The sequence below is a fragment of the Apis mellifera genome, linkage group LG2 (assembly GCF_003254395.2).
Source record: "Apis mellifera strain DH4 linkage group LG2, Amel_HAv3.1, whole genome shotgun sequence".
Taxonomy (NCBI): Eukaryota; Metazoa; Arthropoda; class Insecta; order Hymenoptera; family Apidae; genus Apis; species Apis mellifera.
In genome coordinates, this window is record NC_037639.1 from 3,868,008 (window position 1) to 3,887,578 (window position 19,571).

Consider the following 19,571-nt stretch of genomic DNA (forward strand, 5'->3'; position numbering starts at 1 on the left):
TGTTGAATTATAATTATTATTGGATATCAATAAACTTTATAAAGATATTTTCTTTGCATTTCTTTTTCTTAAATTTGTATTTTTTTTTTTTCGAAAATAAATTTCATTTAAAAAATGATTTTAAAAAAATATAAATACATTTGTATATATATATAAAAATATATTTAATATTTTTAAAAAATTATTATAATCATAATAAAGTTAAATTTTTTCCAAAGTCTTGTACATATTTTCTTTTTTATATTATTTTTACAAATATTTTATTATTACAAAAAATTGTAGCGCAGTATACACAATTTTTATTCATAACCTTCATATGCGGCAGAATATGATTCTAAAAAACAAAGAAACAAAATAAAGAGAAATTTACAAATAAAGAGAAATTTACAAAATAATTTTCGAAAAGTTTCAAAATTTAAATATGTTAAACTTACTCTTTTTTTCAAAACCATACATGCTTAACAAACTTTGTTGTCTATGTACTGAATGCAATTGTTGGCTTCGACGTGTACTGCTTGTCGTATTTAATTTAGTATTTATAGGCTAAAAGAATATTTTAATATAGTTCAAACAAACATAAAAATATTCTCGATTATTATATTTTCGTCTTAATATTTAATTAATATACTTTTTTTAATATTTTTAAAATCATTGAACTTTTTAATAGCTGAATTTATTATAGCATATTTATGACTTAATGCTTATTATACAACAACAATATATTTAATTGTATTTATTTCTTATTTTTAAGAATTATATGTGAAAATTAATACTTACTTTTGAATTAGAAAAACGTTTATTTTTATTTTGTTTTGTTTTATTATTCATTTGTGTAAATTCTTTTGTATCAGACCATTTAAATAAACTACAATTCAAGTTATCTATAGTTTCTTGTGGAATTAAAAATTCAGAATCTTCGGAATTAAATTCTGATGAAGTACTTTGATGTAATTTATTTATATTAATATTTTCTATATTTTTATTCATTGGAACATCTAAATGTAATTTTTCTAAATCACAATTAGAAAGAATATTTGAATTTTTAATATGTTTACATTCATTTGATACAAATGATATATTATGCTCTTCATCAATATCCATAGGATGTGAATTTGTTTCTATTTCGTCATTTGTCGTTAAAATTTGTAAATTAATATTGCTCGTTTGATTGTCTTCATTTGATTTTACATTTTTTTTTTCTGATAAAATTTCATTTGAGTTTGTAGATAAATATATATCATTATTATCTCTAATATTATTAGTTTCGTCAATAGCTTTGGCAAAAAATTTACTCTCTGTAATTTCTTCATTTATAATTGTTTTTCTAACACGCATTATATTTCTTCCTTTAATTCGACTTTTATTCTTAAATAAAAGACTTGGAGAAGTTTTAGTGTTAGATGATTTCGAAAATGAATTTGTTCTTTTAAATAAAATCGGAGATATTTTATTTTCCTTAGGAGTATTTTCTTCTGAATTATTTTCAACATCTATCATATCTTTAGATTCATATATATTCAAAATTTCTTCTTTGTTTAATTGTTCATATTCTGTAACATATGTATAAATATCTTAAATATTAATTTTCTAATATAAATTAGATGTAATATGTATTAATATATAATATAGATTAATAAATTTTAAATATAATATAATATAAGAGATAAATATATATATAGTATATTATATATATTATACATATAGCTACCAGAATTATCCTGTTGTTCCACTAAAATAGGTTTTTTTAAGTAACTTGTATGAGGAATTGCTTTTTGATCAACAGTATTACACCAATCCATAATATTCTTTTGTTGAGAAGACTTTTGCATTCGATTTTCTACTTCATATTCTTTTGACCAAATACTCTGTTGAGAAAATTTCGATTTTTGTGTCCATATATTGTGTTTATTAACTTGATCCTAGAAAATCCCAAATTTATGTATTCAATGTTTTGTGATATATATAAATATATATAAATATAATATAATATAATAAGACATAATAATAAAAATTATATATAAATTTAATGTTTGTATATTTAATTAAAAATTCTAACATTTAATTTGCAAGAAATAAAATAATAAATAAAAACTACTTTAATTTATAAAAGTAATTTTATTAATAGTTAATATACCTTTATATTATCAGGATCAAAATTATGGAGTATTTTTAAAGTAAAAGGATCACAGTTTCCAAGTGCAAGTTGTAATGCAATATCTGGATCTGTTTCTGTACCAGCATAATATAATTGTTTTTCTGTTATATCAGACATGGGTGGATTTAAACGAACTTGTTTTCTTTTTAAAGGACAAAATACTAATTGATGTTTAAAAGTAATAACTGCCAATATAAATGAATCTCTATATTCTTTTGAAACAACTAAAGATTTCATATTTAAATAAGATCCTAATCGAGTTAAAGCCTATGAAAATAAATATATATTTATAAAAATATGAATTTATACATAAATTTAAATAATTTGTAGATATTTATATATATATAACAATTTACTCTATATATATCACAGTCTGCATTTCTGCTTATAAATTTTTTTGCTTTATTTAATCCAATACCAGGGAGAGATGATAAATAATCACAGCCAGATAAAATACACATATAAAGAAAATTATCCATATTAAAATGTTCAGAACGTACATCCATTACAAGATATAATTGTTCTTGATCAACTAAAAGACCATTACCATTTAAATCCATTTTAAACAATACCTGCAATATAAAATATAAAGATATATATTTTAAAATACAAAAATATGTATTTTTATCTACTATAATCATTTTTATACTTAAACAATATAATAAATAATAATCATTCCTTACTAAAATCGATTATAAATTCACTTATATAATGCTATTGAAAATTATACAAAAAAGAATGTAAACCTTTTTACAACCAAACAATATTAAGTCACTATCTTCAGTGATAACAACATCAACAATTCTATTAATATTAAGATATGCTAATTGTGCATCTGCTTCATATGGTGCTACAATACAATCTATATTCATTTTATGACATTCTTTAATTAATTTTAGAGCCATTTCATGTGTAATATCTATAGATCTCTTTATTAAATTTCTTGCCTCTGCATGTTGTCCCATTTGCATTAACTCATTAGCTTTACGACGATTTATCTCTCTATCTCTATATATAAATGAAAAATACATATATTTAAATAAATATTTAAGTAAGTAAAAATTAGAATAATTTATGAAACTAATAATAAATTTATTATACATAGCAATATAATAGTAATAATAGTAATAATATAATTAATATAAATTAACAATCAAAAATTAAATAATTTTTAAATTTATTAAATTGAAAAAAAAATTTAATAATTTGTATTAATATATTCATAGTTAAATTAAAAATTGAGAATTGATTATCATAAATATTGAATATCATAAATATTTTTTTTATATGTAAATCATTAAAACTCAATCAATTATTCAAGTAAATATTAAAAATCAAATTGAAAATGTAATATATAATACATTCAGTGAGAAAAGAAAATTATTTTTTTTTTTTTTTTTTTTTTTTTTTTTTTATTTCTCAATTTCTTTGAAATAAATTAAACAAACACATGTCATTGAAAGCACAGTAAAAAATTTCCATAATACATAGATTTGCATGCAAAGTTTGCATATATAAATATATAAATATATAAATGTATTAAACAAATACATAAAATTAAAAAAAATTAATATTAATTATTATATTTCAAAATTATCTTTTTATCATATAGAATTTTTATTTCAAATTTTCAAAGATTATACATACTTTCGTCGTTTTGCTTCAGTTTCTGCTTTAGCAGGCAAATATTTCCCATCAAATACAAGAATTGGCTTTATTTTATGAGATAATAGCATAGATATAAATTTCATACAATAATGAACATATCTAAAATAAGAAAATAATTAAATAATTATGTCAATATACAATATACAATATAAAATAATAACATTTTTCTTACGCATCTGTCGGTTGTCCCATTGACAATTGTTCGACACAACAAAATATACTTCTATGCAACCAACAATAAGAATCAATAGCAACAACACCACCGGAAAACTGTGCAACATTTACGTTTTTTGAAGCTTTTTTCAAAAACGGTAATAAACCAGTAATACCCATCTTTCAATTTAATGTGTAATAATGAACAACAATCATATGTATCTTTTACTTATTATACTATTCACATTGCCGCCAAAATATAATCACTGAATATAATAATGTAAGATATATAACTTATGAATCAATATGATGATTATTATAATTTTATAAAAAAAATATGAAGCTATTTAATTTTATATATTTTATTCTTTCTACTTAAAATAATATTATTAATTAAAAATAATACTACAATAAAATAATATTATTAATTATAAAATATATTTTTTTCATACAAATCAAAGAAATTTTACCGTTATATAAAGGAACAATATATTCTTATTTTTAAATAAAAAAAATATTAAAATAGTGTAATAATAAAAAAAATATTAAAATAATATATATTATTACAAGTTTTTATTTTAAAAATTTTCTTAAATACATAATAATAATATTTATAAATTTTACTATTTATATACGTTTATATATTCATTTATTTATTAATTATTTTCTTTCAGTATTGAATTTTCTTTTATAATTTCTTTAATTGAAAAATTTTCAAGAATGTGCAAAATAAATCACTTAAATTTATGTTCCTTTTAATAATATAATAAAATGGTATAATAAAAATATTCCAAATAAAATTTGAATTTCAGAAAAATAGATTCTGATGTTAATTTTTTCGTTAGACATAGTTAGACATAAATCTATAAAAATTATATCTTAATTATATTTTTTTAAATAGAATCATAGATTTTTCAATGAATATTACATTTTTTTTATTATTATTTTTTTAAATTAAATATCAATATAATTCAAAAAATTAATTTAAAAAATAATTAACTATTTAATTTTTCAATTGAAATGACGCACTTCCTTCTTTCAAAAAGATGTATTCTTTTATGCCATAAATTAAAATATATACTGTAATGTAATTATATTGTAATCATTTATAATAATAATTTTGAATTTATAAACTAAAAATCATTTTAATTAAATAACTTCAAAAAATACATAGTATAATATATTTATAATACGCTTAATTTCTTTAGAATGAAAAATATAATTGATAAGAAATTTTAATTTTATCTTTTGAATATCTATGTCACATATGTTGATTTGTCTATTTTTGTTAACAATTATTATTTCATTATGAAATTTTATTTCACTATATTGAAATAAATAATTAAATCTTTAAAATTGTGTAATGTAGTAATGAAACAATATTGTTCATGAGAACTGACAACTTTCAGAGTGAGAAATATTTTATATTATGATAATAAGTTTTTTCTATTTTATCTAATAAAATAGTAATAAATATAAAGATAATTGATTATTTTGATGTGGATTGTTTTTATTAGAATGATTCATTACGAATGTAGACAAGGTTTATATCCATCTAGCAATATAAAACGTTTCGAAGTACCAGAAAATAAAGTAACATGGAATGTCGAATTCCCAGAATATAAACCAATTGAATATACCGCTGCACTTGTTAAAGGAAAACCGTGGGCAGATCCAGAAATTGGAGAAATTTCATTTAAACCCAAATGGAATTCTATTGATGGTAAATAATTATATAAAATGTTATATTAAACTTTTTAAACTAACAATATTTAACCTTGCTTTTTTATAAAGTACGAAATTTAATTAATGATACGTTTTTAAAACTATAATTTGAAAAGGATTTTTAAGAAATTATAGATAATGATTACTTTATTTTTAAGTTCTTAATTAATTTACATATTCATTACTCATAATATATAAAATATTTTTTATATTTTAAAATTTATTTTTTTATTATCATTATTATAACAATAATTATTATTATAATTAAATATTATTGAAAATAAGTTTTTTACTTTATCAAAAATAATTCTTTTACTAAAATGTCATATCATTAATACATTAATAAAAATAAAATATAATTTGTAAAATTTAAGTTTATAATATTTTTAATTATATTTATATGTAAATTAATTTACATATAAATTATATATCAATTTTTTATTATATATTTTTTTCTATTTATTATAATAATAAAAATTAATTTTACTTTATAAAAGTTTTATTTTACAATATTATCTTTTAATATTTTATGATATATAATAATAATATATATATAAGTTTAATTGATTAATTAATAGAAATCTATGAATATCTATTAATTTCATCAATTATATTAAATATTCATATTAATATATTTTAGATATATAAATTAATTTATACATTAATTAACAGGAAAAGTGAATCGTAAAAGTTATACAAATGATTATAATATAGATAAAAATGGTTATCCTTTAAATCCTCTTGGTCGTACTGGTATTTTTGGACGTGGTCTTTTAGGACGATGGGGACCAAATCATGCAGCAGATCCAATTGTAACACGTTGGAAATCAAATGTTTCAGGAAGTACAGAAATAAACAAAGATACAAAAAAACCAATTTTGCAGTTAGTTGCCATACAAAGATATGATTCTGGAAAATGGGCTATTCCTGGTGGGATGATTGACCCAGGTGAGACAGTTTCAACAACTTTAAAAAGAGAATTCATGGAAGAAGCTATGAGTTTCTTAGAAAAAAGTCAAGCAGAAAAAGAAGAATTAGAAAAATGTATTGGAAAACTATTTGAAAGAGGAGAAGAAATTTATAAAGGATATGTAGATGATCCTAGAAATACAGATAATGCTTGGATAGAAACTGTAGCTGTAAATTTTCATGATAATGATAATAGTGTTTCCAAAAACATAATATTAAAAGCTGGCGATGATGCACGCAATGTAAAATGGGTAGACATTGATAAAAATCTAAAATTATATGCTAGTCATAGTGAGTTTATTAAAAAAACAGTGCTAAAACATAATGCACACTGGTAAAAATTTTGAAATTTTAAATAAAAATAATATATGATTACTTAATAAATTTTTATTCTTTTATTGAACATTCAGAAAATTAATCAAAAATTATATATATATATATATATATACTTATTTATATATACTACATAAAATAAGCTTAATTTATAATATATTTTAAATGTATTTATATGTTCATCACAGATAATAGTTTTTATTTCTTAAAATTATGTAAATTCAAATCATTCTTTAAAAACTCTATATCTTTATAATAATATATATTTTTTATATTTTATAATATAAAAATATATATATAATTAAATATTTTACCAAATTAAATTATTTTTTAATATTATTTTTTTAAAAATGTATTATGAATTTATATAATATGAAAAAAAATGATATTTTTATATGTATTTTATATAATACAAAGATGATAAAATTTATTTTATAAATATCTTAAAACAATTCTTGAAAAAATATTATATTAAATAAATATTAAAATAATAAATTTGTAAAAATACTGCTTATTGTACAGATCCTGTTGTATAATTAAGTAATATTGATTTTTATTTTAATTTTTAATTTTGATAATTCATAATGATATAATTAATATAAACATTATGAAAAATTCCATATAATCTATATACAAACAATATTATATTTTTACATTCAATAATTCTGCTACAGCCTAATAGGATACATTACAATTATTTGATTCTATAGAAACATTAAACATTTTTGGCTTGTTTAAATCAAACATATTTGAAATTAACTTTGTAGGATTTATATATTCTATTACAGATTGTTTATGATCAGAATTTTCTAAAAAATTTTCTTGTGATTGGATATTTAAAGTACTATTGTAATTAATTAGTTTTTTAAGAATATAATTCATATTTTTATTATTTCGCATACTTTGCAACATATTTTTATGTTCATCTGAAAGAATTGTATCAGTTTCTTTTTTCTTAGCTTGGTAATAACGTTTTTCTAAATCTAATGCATATTGCGCTTGGCTTTGTCCTAACTTTGCTGCTTTAACAAAATAGCTACGAGCTCTATCAATATCTACTGTAAAATCACCCTTGCCTTGAGCATAAAAAACACCTAAATTATATGTAGCATCTGCATGACCTCGTTCTGCTGCATCATTATAATACTTTGCAGCCTAAAGAGAAAATATAATATTTAATAAAATATAGATTTTTATAATTTATATTAAATTATTATTATATCATTAATATATCATTAATAATATCATACCTGTGCATAATCAACCAAAGTTCCAAGTCCTAATTCATAACAAAGTCCTAAGTTGAACATACTAGCAGCAGATGATAAATTTGCACCAGCAGTAAAATGTCTTATAGCATCCTTATAACGTCTCTCTTCTAAAGCTTTTAAACCATAATGAAGTTCAAATTCAGCCACAGTAAAATTATGGGTATTAGCAAATTCTTCAGTGACTTCTTTTAGAGCCTGAGAATATATAAAGAAATAAATATTAATATAATACTAATAACTTTTATTTTAAAATTTATAAATTATAAAATATTTAAAAAAGTTCTTCTTTAATTTTAAATATTTTAATAATTAAATTACAATTATCTATCATTTTTAATTCATAACTAAAATAATAATTTATTTTTATATATTTTATATATATATATATATATTAAAAAGTTAATCAAAATTAATATTTTTATTGTATTTATATGTATATTATAATATTGTATCATTTTTTATAATAATAGTTTTATATTTTATAGTAAGTTATATATTTTATAATAGTATATTAATTATTATTATTAAATTTCAATAAACATTTTTTTGGAAAGGAAACATAATAAAAATTTTTTCAAATTTATGTTGTTTGTTTGTTTATGTTTTTCTTTATAATTTTACATGTATTATTATAAATAATAATTTACAATTAAATATTTAAAATTACAAAATTATTTATTAAATTATTGATTACAAACAATTTCTAAAGGACTTTGAATGACCTAAAAATATTAAAACTATAACATAGAATATATAAAATATGTTTAATATTTATCAAATTAAAATATTATCAAATTAAATACAACAAATTATTATTATTATATTTAACACAAATCAATTAAGATTTATAATAAATTTAAGTGATGCAATGATGAGAATATATATTAGTTTAATCATAGAATGTTATCTGCTTTCTATTATAATTTCTTTTTTTATATATTATAATGTCTGCAAAATAACATTCTTACCTCTTCATTAGTGATTGGTCCAAATGGCTTATCAGCTTTCCATTCTTCTTCATTATTTTCTTGAGCATATATTTTACTATTGCCAATACAATTAATAAGAGGTAGAACATGTGGTTTTAAATTTAATACTTGATCAAATAAGTAAGAATTATATGTTTCTGGCACTTGTAATAGTTTATTTTTTAAAGAATCAGTTTTCTCTTTTTCAAATAGTCTCCTATGAAGACATAAGGTTTGACACACTACCCATCCAACAGCTAATACACTTGTCTATTAAAAAAAATTATATTATTTATTAAAATTATTAAAAAAATAAAATTAGTATTATTATTGCTATTATTATAAGTAATATATTAAAAAGTTTTACGATTAAAGTCTAAAAAATTTATATAATTTTAATAAATATCTATAATTATATATATAATACAAACCGAATTATAATATGAATTAAAGAATTGAAAAAAAAATAAAATAAAAACAATGAATAATTGAAAAAATTTAGAAATAATAAAATATATTACGATGTAGAATATACACAAAATTTTAAAAACTTTTACATTTTTATCTTTAAAGATATAAATTAAATTTTAAAAATATTAAATGCAAAAATCATAAATATGAAAGATAAACAAAACGACGCAATTTACCCATCCTATGGCTTCTGACCAAGTATATTTTGTATTCCACTTGGAATCATGATCTTTATCCTTTGTACCACTAGTTTTTGTTGAGCCACAAAATTCTTTATTAAAGATGGAAAAAGTTGGTGGTAAAAATTTATGATTACATATCAAACTTGTTTTAACCTCATTTTTTGAATTTGGATCTTGAGATGTTTGATAATAAACATTTGTACGACATACACGACGTTCTAAAGTTTCACGAATACCACGAGTTACAAACTTCCACATTTTGCCAACCGATTATAATATAAAAAATATTAAAATTAAGATAAATTTTTATTACTATCGACTTCTAATATCTACATGCGCCCGCAAGAAGAGCGGCACACTGAAAAAGTTGATGCTGACAATCAAATTCTAGAACTTTTTTTTATATATTGCGCGCGCAATCGTACTGCAAATGCATTAAGTTAATTTTATTTTATAATTTTATACATAATATATTATTTATTTAAATATAAATTTTTAATGTATTTTTAAATAAATTTTTTTTCATCTTTACTAAGTATAAATAAAATAGTATGATATAATAGTAAGTATAAATAATTTATAGAAGTCAAAAATTACATTTATTTCAAAATTAAATTATTTATAAACATTCGTTATTTTTAAGAAAATTGCTATAAAAAAAGAAAAAATAAAAAAAATTTATTTGAAAAGTAAAAATATATTATAATTTTTTGTATGTAATATTATAACAAAATAATTAAGAAATTTTTACAATTCTGTTTTTATATTATATAATTATGAAAATTCTATATAATTTTTTATTATATAGAAATACATTATAATAATAAAATAATTAAAAAATAATTAAATTTTACAATTTTGTTTATGTATTGTATACATAATCATATATAATAAAACCCGTTATAATACCTTATCCATAAAACACTTTATATATATAATAAAAGAGTAAAATACCAGTACCTTTCCACACAATTTAAGTAATATACATATATAAGAATTTTTCTTATATTATATAAAAGATTTATATATTTTTATTTAAAATAAAAATATATTTAAACAAAAATATTTTTAATTATATTTATCAAATATAATTTGTTAAACAATTATTTTAATCACTTTTACATATAATATCTGATATTATGAATATTTAAATTCTTAAATTTAAATACTAAATGCTTCATATATATTTGCTCCAAGTGTTTTAAGTTCATTATTTGTTATAAGACGTTGTAATAAATCATTTTGAAAATCTCTTGATGTTGATTTATCTGGTACTTGTCCATTTATAATTGGTATTAATTTAGCCATTGGTATTGAAACTTTATTAATATTTGTAAATATACTTGAGTCATATTTCATGCTTATGCTATTTTGATTTGATGTTCCTGGCACTGAAATACCATTTTGAGCAGTTTTACTGTTTTCTATTATAGGAGAACCAACAAAGAATGCAGATATATGATCCACTAATAAACTAAATCCATTTCTAATATTACTTTGTGTTAAATTTTGTACTTCTTCAGTTTCCAAAAGATCCAATGTTTCATTGAATAATTTTAATAATATAGGTGATTGTTCTTCTTCACAATTTGATAATAGCATATATTCAGCAAGATTTTTTATAGGATTTTTTGAACTATCTGCAGAAATAGAAGATGTTAAAGCCCAATATATTTCTTCTATATCTCTTAAGGTTAATTCATCTTTCAAAGATATTGATGCTGTTATTTCTGCCACTTTATCTTTTATAAGTAAACTCAATTTTTTTATTTCATCATATATAAAATGACGTGAAAGTGACATATATTTTGTTTGTATAATATTTTCTGTAGTTGTACCATTAGAATTTTGAATGTCCTTGTATACATGACCACCCATTATATTAAATTGAATTCTTATTAATGTTGCCAACATAGCATATGAATAAACTACTACAGCAGACCTAGCAATTGCTAAAATTTTTAATTCATTCCAACATGCTATTTTATCAGGACAACCATTTCTGAGCTTATTTACAATAGTATTAGTATCCAAAACTTTTATTATAGAATCTCTTAAAGTTGATGTGAGAGATACTATCATCTGACTGCATGTTCTTTCATTACATTCAAAATATTGCCGACGTTTTGATCTGTCCAGCATATCTTTTATTTCTTTCTCTTGCCATTCTCGAAGCCTACGTGCTGTATATCTGATAAAAATAATACTACCAACAACAATACCTCCCACTATAAACTTTCGTCTATGACGATTCACAAATCCACGAAGTCTTGAAAACATTTTTTTTTACATTAACTATATAAAATTTGACTTACATCATAATTTATATTGTGTTGATCTTTTTATTCTTGTTATCAAAAGAATAAAATATAATTTTTACAAATATCCAATTATTTCTTATAAATATATTTTTTAATCTAACCCTACTATTTTAACTCTATTATTTTAATGTTTAAGGTAAGAAACCTTATTGATAAATAAGTCCTTTTTTAGCATCCAAGATAAAAAATTTCTCTTTTTCTTTTTTTCTTTTATCTTTCAATATCAAATATACTTTAATAATAGTAATAGTATATTTATTTCAGTTTGATTATGAAGATATCTTGATTAAATAACATGTTATATATCCATTTCTATAAAATATATTAAAACATTATATTTTTCAATTTGTGCAATAAATAATACTTATTGAAGAACTCTCTTGTATACACAATTGTACAACATAATCACAATTATTTGAATTCAAGAAATTATCAGTTGTTTCAACTAATAGTTGTAAGTTCATAACTGCATAGTTAATAGCAAATCATCAGTTAACTTTACTATTAATCTCTGTGAAAAAGAAATTTTTATGTAATTCAAATATATGTTAAATATATCTGATATTTATATTAAAGAATATATTAACATTAATTAGTGTATTATGAAATGTATATTAATGACATTATTGATATCATATAATTACGACGTTACGAATTTCATATTTGTATAAAAAAAAATTACCATATAAAACATAATAACTAATCGATATTTTCTTATTTTTATTTCACAATATTTGATGATATATATTATTTTAAAGAAAGTTTTAAAATTTCAAAAGTTTATTAATTAGAAATTATTTTAATTCATTAGTTATAATAACTTATAAAAATATTCATAAACTAACCTGAAATTATTCACTTTTGCTTTCTCACTAATAAAGACTTGTATATATTCATTGACTGTACCTTTCAACTTTGATCTTTTATAAATTTCATTTTTTAATTTTCATTGTATTTTAAAGTTGAAATATTATTTATATTTTATCTCTATATTACTGTCATTGGATTAATAGTTATTAAAGAATATATAAATAAAATATAAATTCATATAAATTTCTTATAAAGAATATTTTTATTAGAAGAAATGTAATTAATTAAATTAAACTAATAATGACTTCATAATAGTGATAAAACTTTGTATTTTAAATTGAAATACATTAAACAATTTTTAATATAATGCGAATAATATTATATTTTTTAATTATTTTTGAAAAATAAATTCATTCTCGTAACTTTTTTTCGAATGCTTTTTAATTTGAAAAAAAATGAATAATGAAATATCGTCACTATGAATAAATATAATATATGCAATCTTAAATAAACACTATGATTTGAATTTAACTAATCTTTATTAGATAATATTTTCCATTAACTATTTTCGTCGTTAGATGGTTGTAGTTTCCAATTCTTCTAATTCTTTTATTATAATAATGTGCAGACTTCAAACTTTATGAATTATAAATTAATAGTTATAAATATTCTTATTAAATAAATATTCTTTTTATCAAATGAATATTTTTTTAATATATTTATTAATATAATTAAATTTATTTATTAAAATATTTTTATAATATATAACTTTATCTAATATATAACTTATCTTTTTTTTATTTATATAATATGTTTTATTTATTTGAAAACTATTTACATTTATAAAACTATTTATAAAAAGATATTTACATTGATATCAAAAAATAATAAAAGAAATATCTATAATATGATTAATATTTAATACAAATTGTCAAAAACTTGATAAGATAGATTTCTACAAAAGATAGATAAAATTTTTTTATCTGAAATCCATTTATGGAATCCTTACAATGTAAATGTATAATTACTTTACATATATTAATATACTTTAATATACTTTAATATACTTGAAATATACTTTAAATGTATAATTTAGATGACTATGAATCTGAATCTAATTTTAAAACTATTAATGCAATAAACATATTTTTTTTTATTAAAGAAATAAATTTAAAAAATTAAAAATAAAAATAATTATTATTTAATGCAAACAAGATTTCATAATTTAAAAATTACAAATATTATTTAGCAATTTTTAAATGAAACATAATTAAAAATTTGAAAAATTTTGTAATTTAAAATTTATATTATATTTATATTTTATAACTTATTAAATGTTGATTTAAAATTTTATTTGAAAATTAATAACGAAATTAATGTATAGATATTATATATGTTTTGAATATCTTTTTATTTTTTAAATATATTTTAAGTTAAAGATATAAATGTTAAAATTTAATATATTGTTAAAATTTTATCTAAGAAATTATAAAATAAATATTTATTATTATATAACTTTTTCAAAAATTTAATGATTTACATTTAGATATAACTAAATCAAATAAAACAAATAATGTAAATCATAATCTAAATAATAATGACTTAAATTGATTTTTTAAAAAAAACTTTTAATTTTTATATCCAATCTTTGATTTGCTATAATAATTATTCAATAGTGACATCTATGAATTGATTATACAAATATATCCTATAAATTATCGATAGTCAATAATGTTGATTATTACTTTATCATTGTATCAAAAGTATAAAAAAAAAATTAAAAAGTTTTATATATTATTTATTATTTATTATTAGTTTATAATATATCTACGGAAATTTAAACATAAGTTCTTAACAAAGCTATTTTTTTTTTACTTAAATTATATAAATATTATTGATTTTTATCTACAATTTCTTTTCAAAAAGTGAAAACTATTTTATCTTTAAACTTCATTGAAAATAACTGCCATCTACAACTCTAGCTATATATTTTAATAACTATATTTACAATTTAAAATCATTTTATATATATTATTAACAATTATATTTATTTTGAATTTAAATTTGTTATAATAATTAGGATGTTTATATTAATTTGCTTGAAATATTATATTAAAATTTAATATATATTTAATTGTTTTTAAAATATTAAAATATATCATAATACAATTTGTATTTTTTATTTATAAAAAGATAATAAATATTCGATATATAATAAACGATAAAAATAAAAAGATAATAGATATAAGAAATGTATATGAATTAACTTATGAAATAAGAATATAAGACTATAAAATACAATAACATTATATTGATAACAAAAAGATATATCTAGAGTAATAATTTCAAGTTTTGTAATTTGAATAATTATATTTAATACAGATACAAGATAAAATCGTAAATTATACTGTCGATCAATCAGACGATGTGATAAAAAATTATGCAATTAAACTTGGTTAATAAATAATAAAAAAATAAAATTTGATTTGAAATATCGAAAATATCAGCATCGTAGAAGTCGAATTTTAAAAAAATTTATTTCAAAAAAAAAGAAAAGGAAATATTAAATGTATTTGTTATTACAAAAGCGTCATACGAAAAGAATATTCATAATTTAAATATAAATAAACAAATATTCAAAATTTTTTTTAAAATATTAGAAAATATGAAGTTAATAATATTGTTCAATTTTGTGAAAATGTCAATTAAATTATTTGACGAGTTTTAAGTGTATTGAAATTTATTCTGAATATACAAATACCAGAATATTGTTATGATTTACAAAAGAAGTTATTTGTCATATGAACAAATTTCATTTTATTTCTTCATTCGTATGTCTTTCAATTGCCGGAAATTCACTAGTCTTTACGACAAGTGCATATGAATTCTTATATTCCTAAATCCACCGATCGATAATGATTGTCCAATAGTGTATTAATAATATTTATGAGACATATTTTAATTGAAAATATTTTTATTTATTAAATATATTATTCTTTATTTAGTTATCTTATCTTATTACATAAACTTTTATTTTTTATTTTTATAATTAAGTTCAACGTTTTAATAGACAAAGAACATGAATTCATCGCACTGATAATTTTAAAAATTCCTTTGTATATTTAAAATATTTTATATTATTTACACAATAAATCTATTAATAAATTATTTATATTGACTTTAGCTTCATCGTTAGACAGTGATTATACTCATTGCACATATAATTGCGTCGATAATCGCATACATGCAAATATGCACTGAGATTAAATGTGCAAGCCACGTGGAAGCATCGCAAATGATCCTGATTGGTTGCAGATCCCGGCGATATCTGACGTGGAGGGGAAACATTGTGATGGTCGAAAAAGGTCGAAAGACCAGAAGGGATGGGAAGATTGCTGAAGGACGCTCCTTTCAGCAGAGAAACCGAACGAGAGTGGGGAAGTTGCCTACACGTGCGACTTCCTTCCCCTTCTTTCCCTGACCTGATCTATTTGTCTTTTTCCTTACAGTTGCGGCACAGTTATCTCTCTCTTGCTCCCAAGCCATGCTTCTCTGCACGCACTACCAAATCATTATTGCGACCCCTGTTTCTCGCCTTCCTGGAAGACACGTTTAAGCAGTTTTGCAATTAATATGGAATTCGAATTTCGAAGTTATCATATAACCTGGAAATATTTATCCATTTTAAGAAATTTTTTTAAAAATATTCTTAACAAATTGATAAATAATATCAATAAATGATATGTATATAAATGATTATTTGTCATTAATATTAAAAATATAGAAATTTTATTCAAGGAAACAATATTTATAAATAATATTTAATTTAAAACTTATTATAAAAATATATATAATGTTAATATTTATTTAACGAAATCATATATTTTTATTTCATTCGCCTTGTTGATAATAAATTATTGTATTATAATTTCAAACGAAGATAAAAAAAATAAAACATTATTTTTATTAATTATCTATTAAATCTTTTTATACTAACAATAGTGAATACTAAATTTAATTATCAATTTCTATTTATGATACAAAAATAATTTTTTTTCTTTTTAAAATAATTTTTTAGGTTTAATTATGTGCATTTTTAATAGCATGAAAAGTAATTGCACATACACATATATTTAAATTACATATATTGTATAAAAAATTTTTTCCTTGAAGGAGTAGATAAAAATATAAAAATATAAAAAAAATAAAGCGAGAAATTGAAAATTGAAAAAAGGGTTGAACAAGTTAGGTGCAGTTAAAAACAGTGTAAATGATGTATTATAATTAAAAGTAAATTGGCTGGACGAAGGGTTTCCGTAGCTTTTTTTTTTTTTTTTCGCCAGACAATGTCATTCGGCCGTTTAAATAACATGTTGAAATTCTTATTGCGTAATGTACCGATGTTTTTAAAACGTCATCTGTAAAATGGAAGAAAAAGAAGGAAGATAAAAGAGGGAAAGAAATGGATAAAAATGAGAAAGAACTGTTATTTTAATTTCTATCGTTCTTTTCACGACACATGAGATCTTTTTCATGAACTATTGGCAGCGTCAGTCACGGAAAAATATGCCGTGACGCCGTTTTACTATATTAGACGCGCGCAAATATTTCGAATGAACACGTGTGCTTTTAAATTCTATTGCAAGAATAATAGAGCGCCATAATGCTATTTCTAAGAATATCCAAAATAGTGAGATCTGTCTTGATTTAATAGTAATAACCGTGTTGATAAAAAACAAATTACTTGTGATAAAATTGATGATTATCAAAGCATAATAATTTTTTTTTTTAAATGAATATTCAACAATTTATTTTATGGCGACGAAGAAAAAAAAAAAGATTTTGGATTTGTGAAAGAAGAATGAACTTAAGATACATCATAAGAAAGTATATTTTTTTTCTTAGTAGATAGTTTGTTTTTTTTTCGGACAGCTGGTCTACCTGAAACGGTTAGTTGAATATTAATAGTCATCATCTTGGAAATAACCGGAAAACATGCCGACAGCTGATTACTCAATATGGGTCTTGCTGGCGATATATAGTGCCACGAATGGATGCTTTTCATATGTCATCGAAATTACTAAACCCTTTCGACGAGATCGATATGAGACGCCGTAACCGAGTGTCGAGACCACGTGTTGTTAGAGAAACTTTAATCCTTCGATTGCTTTGACATAGATTTCGCATTCGATTTGGAAATATTCTGGTAAGATTTATAACTATATGTGATCAAGAGGAATGATTCATTTGGTTACAACATACTATAATTGTCTATCGAAATATTGTATTTACCCATTATTAAGTTGTAAGTTGTAATATAATTTTTAAAAAGAATATATAAGCGTATATTTTATAACATATAAATATCTTTCAATAGGAAATTCATTTCATACTAATTGATTAACTAAAATATTAATATGCTAATCGTAAAAATTTATATGCATTTGTGAACAGAAACAATTTTATTTTATGAGATAATATATTAAAATATCTATTGTTGAATTAAAAACTTTTTTTAATATTAAAAATTAACATATATAAAATTATCTTGCTTGAAATATTATATTAAAATATTTATAAAAAGTTTTTAAGAAATATGTGATCACTTATAAAACTGATGCGACATTCAGATAGGATCTCAATTTTATGTTCTGAGTTGTTAATGAGTTTATGAATTTCGAAGCATTTTTTGTTTTAATAATATATTTTAAAGTATAAAAATATGAAATAACGAAATTTGTAATTGAAGGTATATCTTTTTTTAAAAATAATTGTTTTTAATGTTAAACTCATTTTTTAATATCGAAATGAATTTCAACTGATTATTTAAATATAATGTCTCTTGCGATAAGAATAATATTAAAATTAAAATTATTTATTTTTGTTTGTTAATATATTTGTAGAATAGCTTTGAAGATTTTAAAAGTCAAAACAAACAATTGGTATATAAAAATCTTGATTGAAACTTTTTACTAAGTTCTAAGTTTATATAATGAAGCGAGGCGGCAACAATAGATAATTTCATCCTATTTTTATTTTGCTTAACGCAAAATTTAATTATAATTTAATAAATAAAGTTCGATCAATATTTCTGTATCAATTTTTATGTTTATTTTGTCCTTTATATCGAGAGAATTTAGATCTTTTAAGAATATTCTACAAATATTAACATCTTTTATATCTAACATCTTAGATATTAATATTTGATATATGTTTTATTTAATTTCATATAACATATATTAAAACATATTAATGTAAACAATAAAATGATTTAAATATATTTTGATATCTTTTTTATGTGAAATTATAATAAAACAAAACATTTATTTTTTTGTATTTAATGCAAAAATATATAAATATATATAAGTACATAAAAAACATATTAAATATCAATCAATTATAACAATATTTTCATTGTGTCTAAATATAATATCATTTTAAAAAATAATTTTTAATTTTTATAAATAACTTATAAAACATTTATTTCAATATAAATTTTTATTTTATATCATATAGAATGTCTAATTTGAAGAATGTCTAAATAC

The 19,571-nt window shown here is 19.7% G+C and overlaps 4 protein-coding genes across 5 annotated transcripts; 1 reads left to right on the top strand and 3 right to left on the bottom strand.

The window, feature by feature from the left end:
- Nucleotides 1-212: 212 nt before the first annotated feature.
- LOC550962 (exonuclease 1) lies at nt 213-4,242 on the bottom strand. The gene is made up of 9 exons (XM_026439105.1): nt 3,996-4,242; nt 3,803-3,922; nt 2,902-3,163; nt 2,512-2,727; nt 2,135-2,422; nt 1,709-1,919; nt 778-1,550; nt 435-543; nt 213-334 (listed from the first exon to the last, which is right to left on the bottom strand). Exons 1-9 carry the CDS (start codon nt 4,154-4,156, stop codon nt 300-302), a joined length of 2,175 nt encoding a protein of 724 aa, XP_026294890.1. The 5' UTR covers nt 4,157-4,242; the 3' UTR covers nt 213-299.
- A 1,010-nt stretch (nt 4,243-5,252) lies between these two features.
- On the top strand, nt 5,253-7,050 carry LOC727534 (ADP-ribose pyrophosphatase, mitochondrial). Of its 2 annotated transcripts, XM_026438936.1 has the most exons (3): nt 5,253-5,386; nt 5,494-5,699; nt 6,374-7,050. In XM_026438936.1, exons 2-3 carry the CDS (start codon nt 5,495-5,497, stop codon nt 7,006-7,008), a joined length of 840 nt encoding a protein of 279 aa, XP_026294721.1. In that variant the 5' UTR covers nt 5,253-5,386; nt 5,494; the 3' UTR covers nt 7,009-7,050. The 2 variants fall into 2 exon arrangements, with proteins under 2 accessions (XP_026294721.1, XP_026294720.1); XM_026438935.1 differs by lacking the exon at nt 5,253-5,386 and having other exon boundaries at nt 5,408-5,699.
- Nucleotides 7,051-7,630: 580 nt separating this feature from the next.
- On the bottom strand, nt 7,631-10,340 carry LOC552788. The gene is made up of 4 exons (XM_625163.6): nt 9,890-10,340; nt 9,243-9,512; nt 8,254-8,469; nt 7,631-8,158 (listed from the first exon to the last, which is right to left on the bottom strand). The coding sequence occupies exons 1-4, from the start codon at nt 10,151-10,153 to the stop codon at nt 7,679-7,681; spliced, it is 1,230 nt and encodes a 409-aa protein (XP_625166.2). The 5' UTR covers nt 10,154-10,340; the 3' UTR covers nt 7,631-7,678.
- A 398-nt stretch (nt 10,341-10,738) lies between these two features.
- On the bottom strand, nt 10,739-12,316 carry LOC552790 (peroxisomal biogenesis factor 3). Its single transcript, XM_003249393.4, has one exon. The coding sequence runs from the start codon at nt 12,173-12,175 to the stop codon at nt 11,057-11,059; it is 1,119 nt and encodes a 372-aa protein (XP_003249441.1). The 5' UTR covers nt 12,176-12,316; the 3' UTR covers nt 10,739-11,056.
- Nucleotides 12,317-19,571: the final 7,255 nt, after the last annotated feature.

Excerpts from the sequence above, each read along its gene's own strand:
- LOC550962 (XM_026439105.1), bottom strand. The coding sequence starts at position 4,156 with ATGGGTATTACTGGTTTATTACCGTTTTTGAAAAAAGCTTCAAAAAAC. Across the intron at positions 3,164-3,802 it reads ACTGAAGCAAAACGACGAAA|AGATAGAGAGATAAATCGTC; the intron begins GTATGTATAATC and ends ATTTATATATAG. Across the intron at positions 335-434 it reads GTATGGTTTTGAAAAAAAGA|AATCATATTCTGCCGCATAT; the intron begins GTAAGTTTAACA and ends TTTGTTTTTTAG.
- LOC727534 (XM_026438935.1), top strand. The coding sequence starts at position 5,474 with ATGTGGATTGTTTTTATTAGAATGATTCATTACGAATGTAGACAAGGT. Across the intron at positions 5,700-6,373 it reads CAAATGGAATTCTATTGATG|GAAAAGTGAATCGTAAAAGT; the intron begins GTAAATAATTAT and ends ATTAATTAACAG.
- LOC552788 (XM_625163.6), bottom strand. The coding sequence starts at position 10,153 with ATGTGGAAGTTTGTAACTCGTGGTATTCGTGAAACTTTAGAACGTCGT. Across the intron at positions 8,470-9,242 it reads GACCAATCACTAATGAAGAG|GCTCTAAAAGAAGTCACTGA; the intron begins GTAAGAATGTTA and ends ATATATTCTCAG. Across the intron at positions 8,159-8,253 it reads CTTTGGTTGATTATGCACAG|GCTGCAAAGTATTATAATGA; the intron begins GTATGATATTAT and ends TTTTCTCTTTAG.
- LOC552790 (XM_003249393.4), bottom strand. The coding sequence starts at position 12,175 with ATGTTTTCAAGACTTCGTGGATTTGTGAATCGTCATAGACGAAAGTTT.